This window comes from Hemitrygon akajei, chromosome 20 (assembly GCF_048418815.1).
Source record: "Hemitrygon akajei chromosome 20, sHemAka1.3, whole genome shotgun sequence".
In the NCBI taxonomy this organism is placed as follows: Eukaryota; Metazoa; Chordata; class Chondrichthyes; order Myliobatiformes; family Dasyatidae; genus Hemitrygon; species Hemitrygon akajei.
Window position 1 is genome coordinate 15416948 of NC_133143.1, and position 19146 is coordinate 15436093.

Genomic DNA, 19146 nt, shown 5'->3' on the forward strand with positions numbered 1-19146 from the left:
GGACTTGTGGAAACTGTGTGGTGATTTCTTTTGAACTTATAGTCCTTTAACATCTTCGAACTATTTTTACTGTGCCCATAGTCTGTTTTTATCAATTATGCTATTGTTTGCACTGTTGTAACTATGTGGTTTTGTGCAGGTCTTGTAGCTTTTGTTTTTGGTCTTGTTTGTCTGGTGGATTTGGAGCTCCTTTCTGGGGAACGTGCTAAAATGGTAGTGCGATAGTAATACGCAGCAGCCTCTCCGGACTCTGGATTGGGGATTGCCAAACGTTATGTGGATTTTCTAGTGTAGTCTGTTTTGTCTTATGCTTTTGTGATATCATTCTGGTGGAATGTTGTCTCATTTTTTAACTGCATTGCATTTGTGGTTTCTAAATGACAATAAACTGAATCTGAATCTGAATCTGAATATTATTTTGGGAGTTCAAATAAATTGAGCTGACAACTTAATCATTATTTTAGAATTCACTTTAAATTCTTCCTTTTATTTTTAGATCATCTTGTTATGCCAAAATAAAAGTCTACACATGTAGCCATGTTACTGTATACATTACCCTGTCATTATCCATGAGATTTTCACTGATACATCCTGCAGGACTTCTAGGGCCAGGAAAGAGAGATATCATTGCACACTGGGGAAATAACCAACGACAGGAAACTAGACCATGTTATTCTTCTATCTGTAGACCTAGAGGCTCAATGTTCTAACCTGAAAGCTCAATTTTAATTTGGAAAGTGCACACCAGAAAATGGGTTAATGTTCCAATTCACTTTGTCAATTAGTCTGTTTCCTTGATATTTCAGATAAGTGATATCATATACAAAACCAAAGTTGTTTTTCTTTCACTTTCACCATCAATTTTTCTTTTCTATTATAAATGTTCTGTTTATGAGGATATACATGGAATAGTGCCCTCATTGCACCATCTCAGGTTTTGCAGTTTTATCATTGTGTAGTGTTGTTATTTTAAGTGCTTCTTTTGCAGGTTGTTTGGAAGGTTGGCTGATTTTAGTTACTCTGCTTGACTTAGTAAGAGAGTGAACTTGTTGCTGCAGACTCCAAGCCCTGTTAACAGTAGTTGAGTTATCTCATTAACATTGAAAGAAGGTGAAAGAAATGGAGGAGACCTTAAATGGATTTTTTGCATCTCTATTTATTTGGGAGATGGACACACAGTCCTTAGAATTGAACCAAAGATAGATAGATAAAGACCATATTCGAATTACAGAAGAGGAAATGCTTGCTTTCCAAGGCAAATTAGGATGGATTAAGTCCCCAGGGTCTGACATGTTGTCCCCTCACACTTTGTGGGAGGCTAGTTCAGAAATTTCAGGGGCCCTGGCAGAAGTATTTAAAATGTCCGTAGCTGCGGGTGAAGTGCTGGAAGACTGGAAGATAGCTAATGTTGTTTTGTTCTTCAAAAAGACTCTAGGAATAAACTTGGAAATTATCGGCAAGTGAGTCTAACGTCATTAGCAGGCAAATTATTGTTAAGTATTCTAGGGGACAGGTGTGGTGAACTACATATACCTGTCTGGACACGCCCCCCTGCTGACTGCTCCTGTGGCTCCTCCCACTGACCGTGGCCCCTCCCACAGACCCCGGTATAAAGGCGATTGAGGCCTGAGCCCTGCCTCTCAGTCTCCAGGATGTAGTATGGTGGTCAATTACTGCTTGTTCTTTCTTCCAGTCAATAAAAGCTTACATCTCGCCTCATGTCTCAGAGAGTTATTGATGGTGCATCAACAGGTTATATAAGTACTTAGATAAATAGCTGATTGGGGATAATCAACATAGCTTTGCATGGGGTAGGTCATGTCCAACCAACCTTATAGAATTTTTCAAGTAGGTTACCAGGAATGTTGATGAAGGAAAAGTAGTGGATATTGTGTACATAGACTTTAGCAAAGCCTTTGACAAATTCCCTCAAGGAAGTCTGGTCCAGAAGTTTCAGTTGCTTGGCATTCAGGATGAATTAGTATACTGGACGCAGCATCGGCTTAGTGGGAAAACCCACAGAGTGGTAGCAAGTAGTTGCTTCTCTGACTGGAGACTGTAACTAGTGGTATGCTGTAGGGATTGGTGCTGGGTCATTTTCAGATGACAGCAAGATCAGTGGCTTAGTGAACAGGAAAGAAGACTATCAAAGCCTGCAGTGGTATTTGAACCAGTTAGATAAATGGGCTGAAAATTGGCCAATGAATTTCATGCAGGTAAGTGTGAGGTGTTGCACTTGGAGGACAAACCAGGGTACAACTTGCACAGTGAATGCTAGGGCAGTGAGATGCTTGGTACAATAAAGAGATCTGGCATAATTCCTTGAAAGTGCATCGCAAGTAGAGAAGGTCATTAAGACAACTATTGGTACGTTGGCTTTCATACGGTGCTTTGTAAAATATTCAGCTCCTAGCCCTTTCTGCAAATAAATGAATTTACAACCAGGGATTTTGATTAATTTAAAGGAGAATTTTTATTTGTGAATCATGTAACCACTGTAGAGCTGCAAAAACATCTATAAATTGTAAAGCATAAAAACCTAAAAATTCTGAAATGTCTGCAGTTCAAAAGTATTCTCCCACTTTGCTCAGTACTTAGTTGATCCACCTCTCACAGTTGTTACAGCCAATAGTCTTTTTGGATAAGTCCCTATTAGCTTTGCACAATGTGATGGAGCAAGATTTGCCCATTCAACCGCAAAATTGCTCAAGCTGTGCCTGGTTAGTTGGGGAGGAGTGGTGGACAGCAATCTTGAGGTCTTGCAGGAGTTGTTCGATCAGGTTAAGGTCAGGACTCTGACTAAGCTACTCAGGGACGTCAATTTTCTTTATTTGAAGCTACTCCATGGTTGCTCTGGCAGTATGCTTTGGGCTATTGTCCTACTGAAAGATAAACTTCCTCCCCAGTTTATGCTTTCTGGCAGAGGCTAACAGGTTTTTATCCAGGATCTCTCTGTATTCATCTTCCCATCAATCCTGATCAGATTTCCTGTACCTGCTACTGAAAAGCATCCTCACAGCATGATACTACCTCTACCTTACTGTACAGAAGGGATGGTATTATCTGGCTGATGCACAGTGTTAGATTTATACCACATGTACTGCTTAATGTTGAGGCCAAAAAGTTCTACTTTAGTCTCATCTGACCACAAAACCTTCATCAATATCTTTACAATATCTTCTAAGTGAAGCTTTGCAAAGTCTTAATGGACAAGGATATACTGTTTTTTTTTATATAGCCAAGGCTTTTTCCAAGCCACTCCAACATAAATACTCATTTTCTGCAAGACCTTAGAGACTGTCGGGCCATGACCTTCATCTCCAGTTGCAGCTACTGACTTCTGTAGTTCACTCGAAGTGTCTTCTGGCATTACAGTAACCTCTCTTACAAGTACCATTCTACTCTGGCGACTAAGTTTAGAAGGCCTGCCTGATCTAGGTAGTGTGGCTGTGATTTCATATGGGGTGGCCTGATCTCGACAGCGTCACTGTGATTTCATTTTTTTCCACTTTTTCACTATCTGCTCCAAGGTATATTCAGTGCCTTTGACATGGTTTTTTATCATTCTCCAGATTTGTATCATTTCACTGACTTGTTTTGAAAGCACTTTTGCCTTCATTTTGGTTTGATCTGTGAAAATCATTACAGATCAAGGGAGTATTTATTCTTATGAATTCATTGCAAACAGGTGATCCTCCAATTTTAAAGTCAAACACGAGGAAATCTGCAGATGCTGGAATTTCAAGCAACACACACAAAATGCTGGTGGAACACAGCAGGCTAGGCAGCATCTATAGGGAGAAGCGCTGTCTACGTTTCAGGCCGAGACCCTTCATCAGGACTAACTGAAAGGAAAGATAGTAAGAGATTTGAAAGTAGGAGGGGGAGGGGAAAATGCAAAATGATAGGAAAGACCGGACGGGGTGGGGTGAAGCTGAGAGCCAGACAGGTGATTGGCAAAAGGGATACAGAGCTAGAGAAGGGAAAGGATCATGGGACGGGAGGCCTAGGGAGAAAGAAAGAGGGAGGGAAGCACCAGATGGAGATGGAGAACAGGCAGAGTGATGGGCAGAGAGAGAAAAAAAACTAAATATATCAGGGATGGGGTAAGAAAGGGAGGGGCATTAACGGAAGTTAGAGAAGTCAATGTTCATGCCATCAGGTTGGAGGCTACCCAGCCGGTATATAAGGTGTTGTTCCTCCAACCTGAGTGTGGCTTCATCTTGACAGTAGAGGAGGCCATGGATAGACATATCAGAATGGGAATGGCCTTTTATATATTGGGCGTCCGTTGCTCCCGGTGTGGCCTTTTATATATTGGTGAGACCCGATGCAGACTGGGAGACCGTTTCACTGAACACCTACGCTCTGTCCGCCAGAGAAAGCAGGATCTTCCAGTGGCCAAACATTTTAATTCCACGTCCCATTCCCATTCTGATATGTCTATCCATGGCCTCCTCTACTGTCAAGATGAAGCCACACTCAGGATGGAGGAACAATACCTTATATACCGGCTGAGTAGCCTCCAACCTGATGGCATGAACATTGACTTCTCTAACTTCCGTTAATGCCCCTCCTCCCCTTCTTACCCTATCCCTGACATATTTAGTTGTTTGTTTTTTTTTCTCTCTCTCTGCCCATCACTCTGCCTGTTCTCCATCTCCCTCTGGTGCTCCCCTCCCCCTTTCTTTCTCCCTGGGCCTCCCGTCCCATGATCCTTTCCCTTCTCTAGCTCTGTATCACTTTTGCCAATCACCTGTCTGGCTCTCATCTTCACCCCACCCCCTCCGGTCTTCTCCTATCATTTTGCATTTTCCCCTCCCCCTCCTACTTTCAAATCTCTTACCATCTTTCCTTTCAGTTAGTCGAGACGAAGGGTCTTGGCCCAAACCGTCAACAACGCTTCTCCCTATAGATGCTGCCTGGCCTGCTGCGTTCCACCAGCATTTTGTGTGTGTTGCTTGAATTTCCAGCATCTGCAGATTTCCTCGTGTTTACCTTTCAAATTCACTACTACGAAGCCTTTGCCAGTGATGCCTACACTGAAGAAGTTTAAATCTTCTCTTCGACAGGAGTTCAGTGAAACCCTCTCTCGCTGCTCTCCATCTATAATTTCTTCGGCCCTTCAACTTTTTGATCATATTTTGACCCAGACCCACTATTACAGCTATATATCCTTCCTTGGAACGTGTCTCCGCCGCCAACTGACTCCAGTTGGCTTCAGGATCTGTTTTCGAGCTTCTCAATTTGGACTTTCTGAGGATCCCTGGTACTCACATTTAATTGACTCTGCCTCCCGTTGTTTCTCCTGTTGAGCTCTGAGGGCGACACTCTCCGCCATGAGAAGGTACCTGGCAACCCTATCACAATCCCTTCCACGCCTCTGGGACACCTTTTGCTCCGTTTGCAATGGACTTGTCTGTTATTTCATCCTCCGTCAGATCCATGCGTGCAATCACTGTTTCTTTGACTTTATCACATCCTGCAAGGATCGCAAGATCTTTCATCTGCAGACTCCAGAGCATGGACTTCGTATCGCTGCCCCGGACCCGGCCGTCAATCTTGGCTGCCCCAGCTACCCAGGGCATATTCAAAACCCAGATTCCAGCACCATCAACGCGGGTTCCAACGACCATGTACAGCTTCAAAGCGATTGCGCAACCACCGACTGCTACTCCAGCCTTGAACTCCAGGCCGGGTCTTCACATGCAGGGATTGTGACTCCCGTCTCCCCTTACCCCACCACCACTCTGCAATCCCCTCTCCCTCAGATCCCATCGTCAGCTCCTGGGCCCTCAGAGGCTCCATCTTCCTCTCACCACAACCCTCCCCTCTCCAACGACACCACCAGCCTCCCTCCCCCCTCTGATCCCATTGGCTCTTTACCATTCCCTCCAACCTTCAACTCTCTGAGGCAGAGCGCTCTGTCCTCAGTAAGGGCCTCACCTTTGTCCCTCTTCGCCCATACCTCAGCGAGTTCCATGTACACCAGATACCGAACTCTTTTTCCGCCGTCTCCGTCTCCGAGCTTACTTCTTTGGCAAGGACTCTCCTACCCTCACTGATGACCCCTTCTCCCGTCTTCAACCCTCCTCCTCTTCACAGACACCCTGCTCTGGTCTTCTTCCTGCTCTGGATCTCTTTATTGCTAATTGCCGATGGGACATCAACCATCTCGACTTGACCACACCCTGTTCCAATTCCAACCTCACTCCTTCCGAACGCTCTGCTCTCCACACCAATCCCAACCTCACTATAAAGCCTGCTGATAAGGGGGGAGCTGTTGTAGTCTGGCGTACTGACCTCTACCTGGCCGAGGCACAGTGACAACTCTCTGATACCTCCTCTTATTTACCCCTTGATCATGACCCCACTAAGGAGCACCAGGCCACTGTCTCCTATACCATCACCAACCTTATCAGCTCTGGGGATCTCCCATCCACTGCCACCAACCTCATAGTTCCCACACCCCGCACTTCCCGTTTCTACCTCCTACCCAAGATCCACAAACCTGCCTGTCCAGGTAGACCCAATGTCTCAGCTTACTCCTGCCCCACCGAACTCATTTCTGCATACCTTGACACTGTTTTATCCCCCTTTGTTCAATCCCTTCCCACCTATGTTAGTGACACTTAACACGCTTTGAATTTTTTCAATGATTTTAAGTTCCCTGGTCCCCACCGCCTTATTTTCACCATGGACGTTGTTATAACCCCAGCCCCCTCCTTTGTGAGAATCGCAAGAGAGAGAGAGAGAGCCTTACGGTTTGGAATGTGGGCTGGCCGCTCAGCCAGACAAAAGCCTTGGACATAGCCATTGTCTTGGGAGACACCTTTGTGGAATAAGGAACTGGACTACGTGCAAACCCTCAGGGCAATGTGAGATGGGTGATGGGGGAAAGATTGCCTCACCCCCACCCTGATTGACATCTACAACCCTGCCAGTCCAGATAAAAGGTGGGCTGCCGAGGCGGGGCCTCAGACGCACCAAGGAGACACACGAAGAAGACATGATAGCGCTTCCCTTCGGAGCGGGAAGCCATTCTGAAGGAAGCCACGTGCGTTAGATTCCGGATCGGGAGTCTGTGGCTGCAACCAAAAGGAAAAACCGCTTTAACTAACAACAGGGATTTGCTTCGCAAGGACAATGGGCAAGTGTTCCTTCTCTCTCTCTCCAACACGTGAAATGCCAGCGGTTCCCGAAACAGGGAAGCCTGCAGACTTTGAGTGACTCTTATATTCCATTGGACTCAGTATCCCCTAGACAACGATAGAGCTTATTTTTGATTGATTATTACTATACCTGTGCTTTAGATTGAGTTTTGACGATGTATATGATCTGAATGTTTTGTATTAACCATACGTTTGTGCCCCTTTATAAATAAAACGTTTGAAAATAGTATCATCAGGCTTCAGCGGACCTCTCTATCTTTGCTGGTAAGTCACCCAGTTACTGGGGAACGTAACAACGTCCAGTCCCTATATACCTCCATCCCCCACCAGGAAGGTCTCAAAGCTCTCCGCTTCTTTTTGGATTCCAGACCTAGCCAATTCCCCCTCTACCACCACTCTCCTCTGTCTAGCTGAATTAGTTCTTACTCTCAATAATTTCTCCTTTGGCTCCTCCCACTTCCTCCAAACCAAGGGTGTAGCCATGCGCACCCACATGGGTCCCAGTTATGCCTGCCTTTTTGTTGGCTTTGTGGAACAGTCCATGTTCCAAGTCTATACGGGTATCCATCCCCATCTTTTCCTTCGCTACATCGATGACTGCATTGACGCTGCCTCCTGCACGCATGCTGAGCTCGTTGACTTCATTAACTTTGCCTCCAACTTTCACCCTGCCCTCAAATTTACCTGGTCCATTTCCGACATCTCCCTCCCCTTTCTTGATCTTTCTGTCTCCATCTCTGGAGACGGCTTATCTACTGATATCTACTATAAGCCTACAGTCTCTCACAGCTACCTGGACTATTCCTCTTCCCATCCTGTCTCTTTCAAAAAATGCTATCCCCTTCTCACAATTCCTCCATCTCCTCCACATCTGCTCTCAGGATGAGGCTTTTCATTCCAGGACGAAGGAGATGTCTTCCTTTTTTAAACAAAGGGGCTTCCCTTCTTCCACCATCAACTCTGCTCTCAAATGCATCTTTCCCATTTCCCGCACATCTGCCCTCACACCATCCGCCCGCCACCCCACTCGGGATAGGATTCCCCTTGTCCTCACCTACCACCCCACCGGCCTCCGGATCCAACTTATAATTCTCCGTAACTTCCGCCACCTCCAACGGGATCCCACTACCAAGCACATCTTTCCCTCCCCTCCTCTTTCTGCTTTCCGCAGGGATCGGTCCCTATGCGACTCCCTTGTCCATTCATTCCCCCATCCCTTCTCACCGATCTACCTCCTGGCACTTATCCTTGTAAGTGGAACACGTGCTACACCTGCCTTTGCGCTTCCTCCCTCACCACCATTCAGGACCCCAGACAGTCCTTCCAGGTGAGGCGACACTTCACCTGTGAGTCAGCTGGTGTGGTATACTGCATCTGGTGCTCCCAGTGTGGCCTTTTATATATTGGTGCGACCCGATGCAGACTGGGAGACCGTTTCGCTGAACACCTACGCTCGGTCTGCCAGAGAAAGCAGGATCTCCCAGTGGCCACACATTTTAATTCCATGTCCCATTTCCATTCTGATATGTCTATCACTCCTCCACTGTCAAGATGAAGCCACACTCAGGTTGGAGGAACAACACCTTATATACCGGCTGAGTAGCCTCCAACCTGATGGCATGAACATTGACTTCCCTAACTTCCGTTAATGCCCTTCCCCTTCTTACCCCATCCCTGATATATTTAGTTTTTTTTCTCTCTCTGCCCATCACTCTGCCTGTTCTCCATCTCCCTCTGGTGCTTCCCTCCCCCTTTCTTTCTCCCTAGGCTTCCCGTCCCATGACCCTTTCCCTTCTCTAGCTCTGTATCCCTTTTGCCAATCACCTGTCTGGCTCTCAGCTTCACCCCACCCCGTCTGGTCTTCTCCTATCATTTTGCATTTTCCCCTCCCCCTCCTACTTTCAAATCTCTTACTATCTTTCCTTTCAGTTAGTCCTGATGAAGGGTCTCGGCCCGAAACGTCGACAGTGCTTCTCCCTATAGATGCTGCCTGGCCTGCTGCATTCCACCAGCATTTTGTGTGTGATCCTCCAATTTTCTACATTTACAAATTAGATGAGCTGGTCAGGCAAAATACAGTATTACACCTGAGGAAAGTTAGCATAGTACGTAACTACAAAGGGAACGAATACTTCTCAAACTCACAATTTTGTTCTTCAATTTTTGGCAAATTTTTGACAAGTTTTGGAATTTTTCTTTAGTTTTGACTTGAACAAATCCTACTTCAATATATTTTAAAATTAGAAACTGAGACAGTAAAATAGTTGTGGGAGCTGAATACTTTTTCAAGGCAATGGGATTCAAATTATTGAGTGCAGGAGTTTGGATGTTATGATGATGTTATATGAGACATTGATGAGGCCAAGTTTGGAATATTATGTGCAGTTCTGGTCAGCTACCTATGAGAAAGATATCAATAAGACAGACACACACACAGACAGACAGACTGACAGACAGACAGACATACTTTATTGATCCCAAAGGAAATTGGGTTTCGTTACAGCCGCACCAACCAAGAATAGTGAAGAAATATAGCAATATAAAACCATAAATAATTAAATAATAATAAGTTAATCATGCCCAGTGGAAATAAGTCCAGGACCAGCCTATTGGCTCAGGGTGTCTGACACTCCTAGGGAGGAGTTGTAAAGTTTGATGGCCACACATAGGAATTACTTCCTATGACGCTCAGTATTACATCTCGGTGGAATGAGAAATATTTGGTGAAATAGCAATATAATATAATAACATGACCCTCACAGTGCTCGCCGACTTGTCCAGGTGGGCGTAGACACGGTTCAGCAGGTAGACGATGGCATTCTCAACTCCTAGTCCGGGCTGATAGGCAAACTGGAGGGGGTCTAAGTGTGGCCTAACCATAGGCCGGAGCTGCTCTAGAACAAGTCTCTCCAGGGTCTTCATGATGTGGGAGGTCAATGCCACTGGTCTGTAGTCATTGGAGCCACTGGGGCGCGGCGTCTTCGGTACAGGAACGAGGCAAGACGTCTTCCACAGCACAGGAACCCTCTGGCGACTCAGGCTCAGGTTGAAGACATGGTGAAGTACTCCACATAGCTGGGGAGCACAGGCTTTGAGCACCCTGGGGCTGACACCATCCGGGCCTGCAGCCTTGCTTGGGTGGAGACGTTTCAGCTGTCTTCTCACCTGTTCAGCTGTGAAGCCTACCGTGGTGGTTCCAGGTGTGGGAGGGGTGTAGTCACGAGAGCAGGGTGGGGGGCTGTGAGGAGGGGTAGGAGGGGAGAGTGGAGTATGTGTTGGTTGGGGGCCGACAACAGATGAATCATGTGGAGGATAGGCAGATGCCACAGTGTCAAATTTGTTGAAGAACAGGTTAAGTTCATTGGCCCTGTCCACACTGCCTTCAGCTCCTCTGTTGCTGGTTTGCCGGAACCCAGTGATGGTCCTCATCCCACTCCAGACCTCTGTCATGTTGTTCTGCTGGAGTTTCCACTCAAGCTTGAAAGAATACAGAGAAAATTCCATTTCTCTTCCATTTCATGCATGTCTGCTCTTACCCCATCCTTCTGCCTTGCCAGGGATGAGGTTCCTCTTGTACTTACCTACTTACTTACCTACAGCCTCCACATCCAGCATATAATTTTCTGAAACTTCCATCACCTCCAATCACCAAACACATCATTCCCCTGCCCCTCACTTTCTGCTACACGACTTCCTTATCCATTCGTTCCTCCCCATTGATCTCCCTTCTGGCACTTATCCTTGCAAGTGGAACAAGTGCTACACCTCCTCTTTCACTACCATTTAGGGCTCCAAACAGTCCTTCCAGGTAAGGCAATACCTTACCTGTGAGTCTTTTGGGGTCATATACTGTGTTTGGTACCTCCAGTGTGGCCTTTTGTATATCGGTGAGACATGACATAGATTGGGAGACTGCTTTGCCAAGCATCTACGCTCCATCCGCCTGAGCAAGCGGGATCTCCCAGTGGCCACCCATTTTAATTCCACTTCCAATTCCCAATCCAATATGTCCATCCATGGCCTCTTCCACTATTGGAATAAGGCCACGCTTAGGTTGGAAGACTAATGCCTTATATTCCTTTTGGGTAGCTTTCAACCTGATAGTATGAACATCAATTTATCAAACTTCCAGTAATGCCTTCTCCAGCTTTAAAATTTCCCATCCCCTTGTCTCTCTCTTATGTTATCCCCTTGCCCACCCACCACCTTCTCTGGCGCTCCTCCCACCCCTTTTTTTCTTTCTTCTATGGCCTTCTGTCTCCTTCATCAATCAACTTCCTAGCTCTTTGCTTCATCCCTCCCCCTCCAAGTTTCACCTATTGTCTGGCATTTCTGTCTCCCCTCTCCCCACCTTTCAAATCTACTCCTCAGCATTTTTTCTGAAGTCCTGCTGAAGGATTTCGGCCTGACACGTTGACTGTAATTTTTTCCATAAATGCTGCCTGGCCTGCTGAGTTCCTCAAGCATTTTGTGTATGTTGCTAGGATTTCCAGCATTTGCAGATTTTCTTTTGTCAGAGAAAATTTACAAGTATGTTGCTGATACTTGAGGACCTGAGTTATAGGGAAAGGTTGAATAGATTAGAACATTACTCCCTTGAGCATAGGAGAATGAGGGGTGGTTTGATAAATGCAAGCAGGCTTTTGCCACTAAGAGTGGGCCAAGACTCAAGGTCATATGTTAAGGGAGAAAGGTGAAATATTTAAGGGGAATGTGAGGAAGATTTCAATCACTCAGGGTGGCATGAGTGTGGGATGAGTTGCCAACGGAAGTGGTGGATACGGGTAGGAAGAGTTTGGATAAGTACCTGGATGGGACAGATATGGAGGGTTATGGTCCAGAGGCAGGTTGATAAAACTAAGCAGAATAACAATTTGGCATGGACTAGATATAGGGCTGTTTCTGTGCTGAAGTGCTCTATGACTACATTGTAACTTTAGTGTTTATTACAAAAAACAACCGCAGAGTTCATTTTAATATTTATCCTTTTCTAATTTTTAATTTATAGGCTAAAATGTCTGTGAACATTGAGAGACAAGGTTTAAATAAATGGTTTACCATTTAAGGGGTGGCAAGGTGGAGATAGGTTTCTACCAAAGGAGGTGTAAGGTGCTCCTACACTCTGCTAGCCTGCAGGTCACCCTTGGGCAAGGTGTACCACCTGCTTAGCCACTCCCTCCCCGACCCTCCCCCCCCCCCCCCCCCCCCCGATCAGAGTCATGCCTTGGGAGCAGGTCATATGAGCAACTGGTGCATATCACAAATCCTAGATATGCGACCTCTGATGCCAGGCAGACAATCTCTGAAGAGTATTAACAATGGTTGGGGTCACCTGCCTTGTAAAGACACTGCCTAGAAGAAGGCAATGGCAAATCACATCTGTAGAAAAATTTGCCAAGATCGCCTACGTCATACAACACAGCATATAATGATGATGATGACTATATCAAACCAATGCAATCTATCTGAATTATATCAGGTCTTTACAAATTCCACCCTGATATCTTAATGTTATTTTTTTCAGTTCGTTGTCACCGCCTTTTGGCTTTTATTCACATTTGACAGAGCATTGGTATATCCTGAAGACCTTGATAAGTTCATTCCTTTATGGGTAAATCATGCTGTGGTAAGTGTGAACAATCAAACTTAGGATAGTATCAGTAAAAATGAAAGTAAGTTCTTTAGTTACAGATCAACACTTTTAAGAAAGATATTCACAAAGTCAATGGAAGACAAAAACATTTTCAATTGTTTTCATAAAGTAAATGATGAAGCGTTTGTATTTTAGGTACTTTCCTGATGCTTCAGTTATATATATATATATATAAAACTGACAAATAAGCCATGGCACAAAATAATAAAGGGCATTTGTGGTTGGCGAATGCCCAACTCTATACATCAAGAAGGCAATGTGTCATTTATTTTGCAGTTGTAATTAATATCTATAAGGTGCAGATTTGGCTATTACTGCTCCTACAATGAAATTGTATTTACATCAAGTGTGATGCACGTGGGCAGTTTGAGGGTTGAGTGGAAGGGCTCTAACATGTCATGGGAAGCTCAGAAGAAAATACAGTGCATCTGTCAAGACCCTTTTGAATTAGAAGGACATACATTGAATAGCAATGAAACTGTAAAAGGCTTACATAATGCCATTTAAATACTTGTATTTAAAGGGCACATTCTTATTGATGCAAAGTCCAAGGAGCATTTGCAATCATTGGAACCCAAAAGTGCCAAATGCTGATCCAGCTTGACCTCATTCTTAGGTATCCACCCTGAGAGAAACCAGACTTCAGCTCATTTGATTTGCCACATGTAATATCACAGTATAGCTCGAAGTTCAGGATACAGCCAAAGCTGAAGGAGCCTTAGAAGAGCCTACCTGTAATGTAAAAGACTTGTGCTTCATTTAAGCTATTCTAGTGTAGTTATAGAATTTGAATTTATCTAAAAATGTGGAACTCCACAAAAAGCATACAAAGAACAATTGATTCATTATGGCTTTAGTGCTCTTTTCTCAATTATCAACAAATTGCTAAAATTTTCATTGACATTGCCTTTAATTGTCATTTATTTTTAATAACCCAATGCTTAGCTTAAGTTCCACTTAGTCTTAGTTCTTGGTCCAAGAGCAGAATTCCAGAGTTGAAGATAGGTTCAATAGGTACATTTAATCTCGGAGAAATATATAACATATACATCCTGAAATTCTTTTTTTTGCAAACATCCACAAAATCAGAGGAGTGCCCCGAAGAATGAATGACAGTTAAATATTAGAACCCCAAAGCCTCCCCCAAGTCCCCCTCCCATGCAGAAGCAGCAACAAACCAATGACTCCCCTCCCACCAGCAAAAAGCATTGACACCCCTGCCCCCATCACGCACTGAAGCATGCAGTAAAGCATCAATAAAGAAACAGACCTCAAAGACTACTCGTTCACCTGGTAATTCAAAACTTTCTCCCTAATAAGGGAAAAAGAGATGTCCCCATTTCACAGCAAAAGGGAAGACATAACAGAATAACTTGCTGACTTATGGTGTTAAAAGTCTGTTGCGCGCTTTTACTGAGCTCTGTGCCCAGAGAACTTGGATCTCTGGGTACACAGCCAGCAGCCAGCTCGCTGTTTTATTATTTGCACAAATTGTTGTTTTTTTCCTGCACATTGGGTGTTTGATGGTCTTTTTTCAATGGGTTCTGTTGGGATTCTTTGTTTAATGGCTCCCTGTAAGACAGATCTCAAGGGTGTGTATTATTTACACACTTTGATAAAAATGCACTTTGCACTTTGAATATTAGTGGCATTCCACAAGTACTAGTGCTCAGCCCAAGCTGTTTGTAATCTATATCAATGAGCGGACAAACTTTCTGAAGGTATAAGTTTGGTAGCTATGTTGGTTCTGAGGAGTTTGCCAAGAGGCTTCAGGGGGATATGAACAGGTTTAATGAAAGGGCAAGGATATTGGCAAGGGAGAAACATAGGTTAAGTAAATATATATACGTACAGGGCAGAGAGAAGAGAATTTGAGAAAAATTGTAACTGTGGAAAAAATATAAAAATGTAGTTTATTTTTTAAATGGTGAGAAAATGTGAGAAGTTAGTTTTCTTAGGGAAATCTAGCAAGCAATTAGAAATGTATGTAGTCCTTAACTGCAGAAGGATCTGACTACAGGAATCATTCCACTGTAAATAGTTACCACCCTCATGGGACCAAACTTGGAATATTGTCTATAGGTCTGGTCTTCCTAGCTAATAGTGTCATTAGGTGGGTTGGTTTATTTGCCGGCCAAAAACTGCTTGATTGGTCCATTTAAAAATTGCAGTCGCTCTTTTCCATAAGTTGGCTTGTACCAACTGATGGAAACCAGTTTTCGGTTCCGGGTGACTTGGAAGTGTAAAAATAACACTGTGGGAGGCTTGCCCTTTCTTTCCTTTGACCCCAGGTCCATTTCAGGCTGAAGTTGCAACCTGTGCCAAAGTACCATTTGGAAAGAGCATTGGAGACACAGATGTCTCCCCCACCCACCACGCTTTTGCTTTGTTAAGTACTCATTTGTAGCATGCTTAGTTCTTCAGTCTTATAATTTGGGGAGATTTAATGGAGTACCCATTCAACTGAAGGTAACTGAATGTCCAGTGTATTGGCCTTCATTAATTGTGGAATTGAAATTAGGAGCCGAGAGGTAATGTTGCAGCTCTATAGGACTCTGGTTAACCCCACCTGGAGTACTGTGCTCAGTTCTGGTCACCTCACTACATGAAGGATGTGGAAGCCATAGAAAGGGTGCAGAGGAGACTTACAAGGATGTTGCCTGGATTGGGGAGCATGCCTTATGAGAATAGTTTGAGTGAACTTGGCCTTTTCTCCTTGGGGCGACAGAGGATGAGATGTGACCTGATAGAGGTGTATAAGATGATGAGAGGCATTGATTGTGTGACTAGTCAGAGACTTTTTCCTAAGGCTGAAATGGTTGTCACAAGAGGACACAGGTTTAAGGTGCTGGGGAGTAGGTACAGAGATGTCAAGGTTAAGTTTTTTACTCAGAGAGTGGTAAGTGTGTGGAATGGGCTGCCAGCAACGGTGGTGGAGGCGGATATGATAGGGTCTTTTAAGATTTTTTTTAGATAGGGCCTGTATTGTGCTGTAGCTTTTCAATGTTTCTATGAGAGTAGAGTAATAGGCTAAGTGCAAGTGTTGATTTTCAGCGAGAAGGAAATATTATTACTAATCTATACAAACAGTGGTCTCCCAATGAAGTTGTCAAGAATCCAACTGCAAGGGAGCCCAGGTTTTGAAGCTTGTTGATGCTTTCCTGAGCAGAGGTAGCAAAGTGTCAATGTGCACTTGTCCAGTCACTCTCTCTTAACTCTCAAGTTGTACATAACTCACAAAATGATCCCACCAACTGCCCTTGCAGTAATCTTACTAAGAGGAGCAGTCTAGCTTAAAACAGAAAAAGCTGGAAGCACCAAATGGGTGTGGAAAGAGAAATTGAATCAATTTTCAGATCTGAGATCCTACATCCTAAATAGGAAAGAGAAATAAGCAAAATTTTATGCTGCAGTGAAACTGGTGTGAAGAATGGATATGGCACAGCAAATGTCTGTGTCAATTTTATCTGATAAAATTGATTAATGGGACAGTTAGAGGTTCATCATGCTTCTCTATCTGTTCACGTGTTTCATAGTGCCTGTCATGACTAGCAAATCCACTCAGAAATATAGATGGAAGTCTTATTGGAGAAATAGATAATGCTGACAGAAAAGCAAGTTATATAATGCTGGAGTTTTCAATAGAGTCTGGAAAGCTTCAATGAGCTCTTACAAAAGATTAGGAGATTTTCCTTAAGGTTGCATAGGGCCTTATTACAGCAGAGAGATTAGATTGAAAGTGGGATGGGGAAGTAAAATGTGGTTAACAGGAAACTCAGAATCACTCCTGTGGACAGAACAGATGTTGTTTCACCAGTAGAGAAACCATATTGTGAACTTGGAATGTAGTGTTCTAAATTGGGAGGAGTGCAAGTTAATTGCTGTTTAACTGGATAGTCTGAATGGGTGCCTGGATGGTGAGAAGGGAAGAGGTGAAAGGAACTGTTGCATTTCTACAATTGCATGGGAAAGTGCAATAGACAGGGAGTAGCTGATAGGGTCAGAAAAGTGGACCAGGGAGTCATGAAGTGAGCGATTCCCTCAAAATGCTAATATGGGAGATGAGGATCTGGTGAAATCTTGTTGGAACAGGACCCTGTTGGAACAGGACCTTGTTGGAACAGGAATCTCAAAAGATGATGCATTGAAGGCAAGAGGCTGGTGAGGACCAGGACCCTGTTCTTGCTTGATCCAAGCAAAGACAGGGTGAAGGTAATTGTATCAAAATAGATGAGATGCAGTCACAGTCTCTGTCCTCTATTGTCCAGGAGAAACCATCGTGCTGGAGGATGGAAGCCATTTCAGAGACACCTGTATGGAAAGTCTCATCACCAGAGCAAGTGGAATGGAGGTAGAGGAAATGATACAATAGAATGGAATCTGTAGAGTAGACAGGATAATGATTTTGGTGAGCCTATTCTCTGAATTAAGAGAGACTGATCTAGAAAGGAGGATGAAGAGTCAGAGATGGACATGTGAAGTTTAGAGGAAATTAGTAGGAAAAAATGAAATGTTTGAATTCTGTATGGAGGCACGAAGCAGCAATAAAACACTCATCAATGGACCCAAGTAGGACTGTTCCATGCCTTTTGTTTCCTGCAGAGCACATCCCATAGCCCTGTAATTAACAATACATGCCACATTCACTGAAATTGCCCTTTTAACCCATTTGATCTGGTCTCACCCTTCAACAAATATTCCTTTTGTCCTACCCAACTTTTTCAGCACATTCTCTCCCATTTAGAATGGCCTTTTTTCTCTCTCTTTTTCAGTTCTCATGAAAGGTTTTGGACCTAAAACATTGCCACTGTTTCTTTCCACAGATGCTGCCTAACTTGCTAAGTGTCTTCAGTATTTTCTGCTTTTCTTTCAGATTTTCTTCAGCTAGCTCTAAGCAGTCCTTGTAAACAGCATCTGGTGCCATCTGCTGATACATGCTGCCCATGAACTGCTGCAGGCAGAGCTCAAGGAAGTGAGCAGGCAGCTTGGAGATGGTGTGTAGTCAGCACAACAATGAATGACAAGGGGTTTATTGCATATCATAATTGCCACACTTCTTTTCAACTGTTCACCAATTCACCCCTCCATGATTTCAAAAGTGAAATGGAAAGCACAAAGAGATTGGAGGCACAAGAAACTGAGTTCTTTCAACACTTTGTATATTGCAAGACATTGGAGGACTGAGCTTAGTTGGATTCAAACATGACAAAAGCAATGAAGAGAAGAATAGCTACTGGAGAAGCTCCATGGGTCAAGCAGCATTTGTAAAAGGAAATGGCCAGTTGACATTTAGGGCCCAGATGAAGGAACTTGAACTGACATGTCAACTGTGCATTTTTCTCTGTAGCTGCTGCCTGATCCACTTAGTTCCTCCAGCAGCTTGACTTTGCTCCAGATTTCAGCATCTGCAATCTCTTGTGCCTCTGTGATGAACCCAACAATTTGTATGATGATGTAGTTAAGCAGATTGCCTTGTTTAATATTTCAGATGAATTCTTTCACAGGCCATCATATGGTGAATGGAGGGGAAAATCACTCAAAGATAGGATTGGGCAAGTCAAAGTGCACAATTGTAAAGTAATTTGATTCATTTTCTTTTGGCTTAGTTTAATTATGTAAAAATCTGTCAGATGTGTTTTTTAATGAGCATCCCTTCCAATCTGCTGAGCTTTCAGATGTTTATCTCCAGCTGATTTAGGTTCCAGATGCAGGCTTTGGGAAAACTGATCTTCATTGCCTCCTGTGGGTATATAGAACATTTAGTCTAGAAATCCATTTGGAGATTTATTGCAGGTTTTATGAAATGGAGGTACAGTAATTCATTTATAGGGCTTGATAAATATCTTATCTATTCTTTAAGAATGTTCACTCAGCACAGAGTATCAGTGGAGGTAATGATTTCTTACTCATGGTACTACTGACAAGGCTTTATGTCTATAAGCTGATCTTTTCCTAAGTAGGAACACATTACTGCATTCTGGGATTAACCCATGCCTTTTCATGTAGGTCTTGCCTACAAAAAAATCAACATACATTTGAATACACTGCCTTGAAGGTGTTTATATGTGGGTCATCATGGTTAGTGGCCCATGCACACACCTGTCAACCCTAAGTGTTATGACCTCATAGTTCTCACCACCAAGTTACTGTAGTGCTCAAAAGCATTCTTATTGATACACTGGTTTCTGTGGAAGCTCAACATGGGAGATAGCATGGGCGCTCACTTTATGTACTCAGATATCATAAAAACCTCAAGGAAGGCAGGAGAATGGTGTTGATGGAGAGGGATGATTAATCAGCCATGTGAGATTGGTGGAGCAG

The 19146-nt window shown here is 43.8% G+C and overlaps 1 protein-coding gene across 3 annotated transcripts in view; it reads left to right on the forward strand.

Moving 5' to 3' along the window:
- LOC140713952 (androgen-dependent TFPI-regulating protein-like) overlaps positions 1-19146 on the forward strand; it is an 80614-nt gene that overhangs the window by 33877 nt on the left and 27591 nt on the right. For 2 of the 3 annotated variants that reach the window (XM_073024645.1, XM_073024647.1), the window contains exon 3: positions 12697-12798. The exons of the other annotated variant lie outside the window; for it this stretch is intronic. In XM_073024645.1, the coding sequence (XP_072880746.1) occupies positions 12697-12798 (102 nt within the window). The remainder of the gene's footprint in view (positions 1-12696; positions 12799-19146) is intronic. 3 annotated transcript variants of the gene reach the window in all.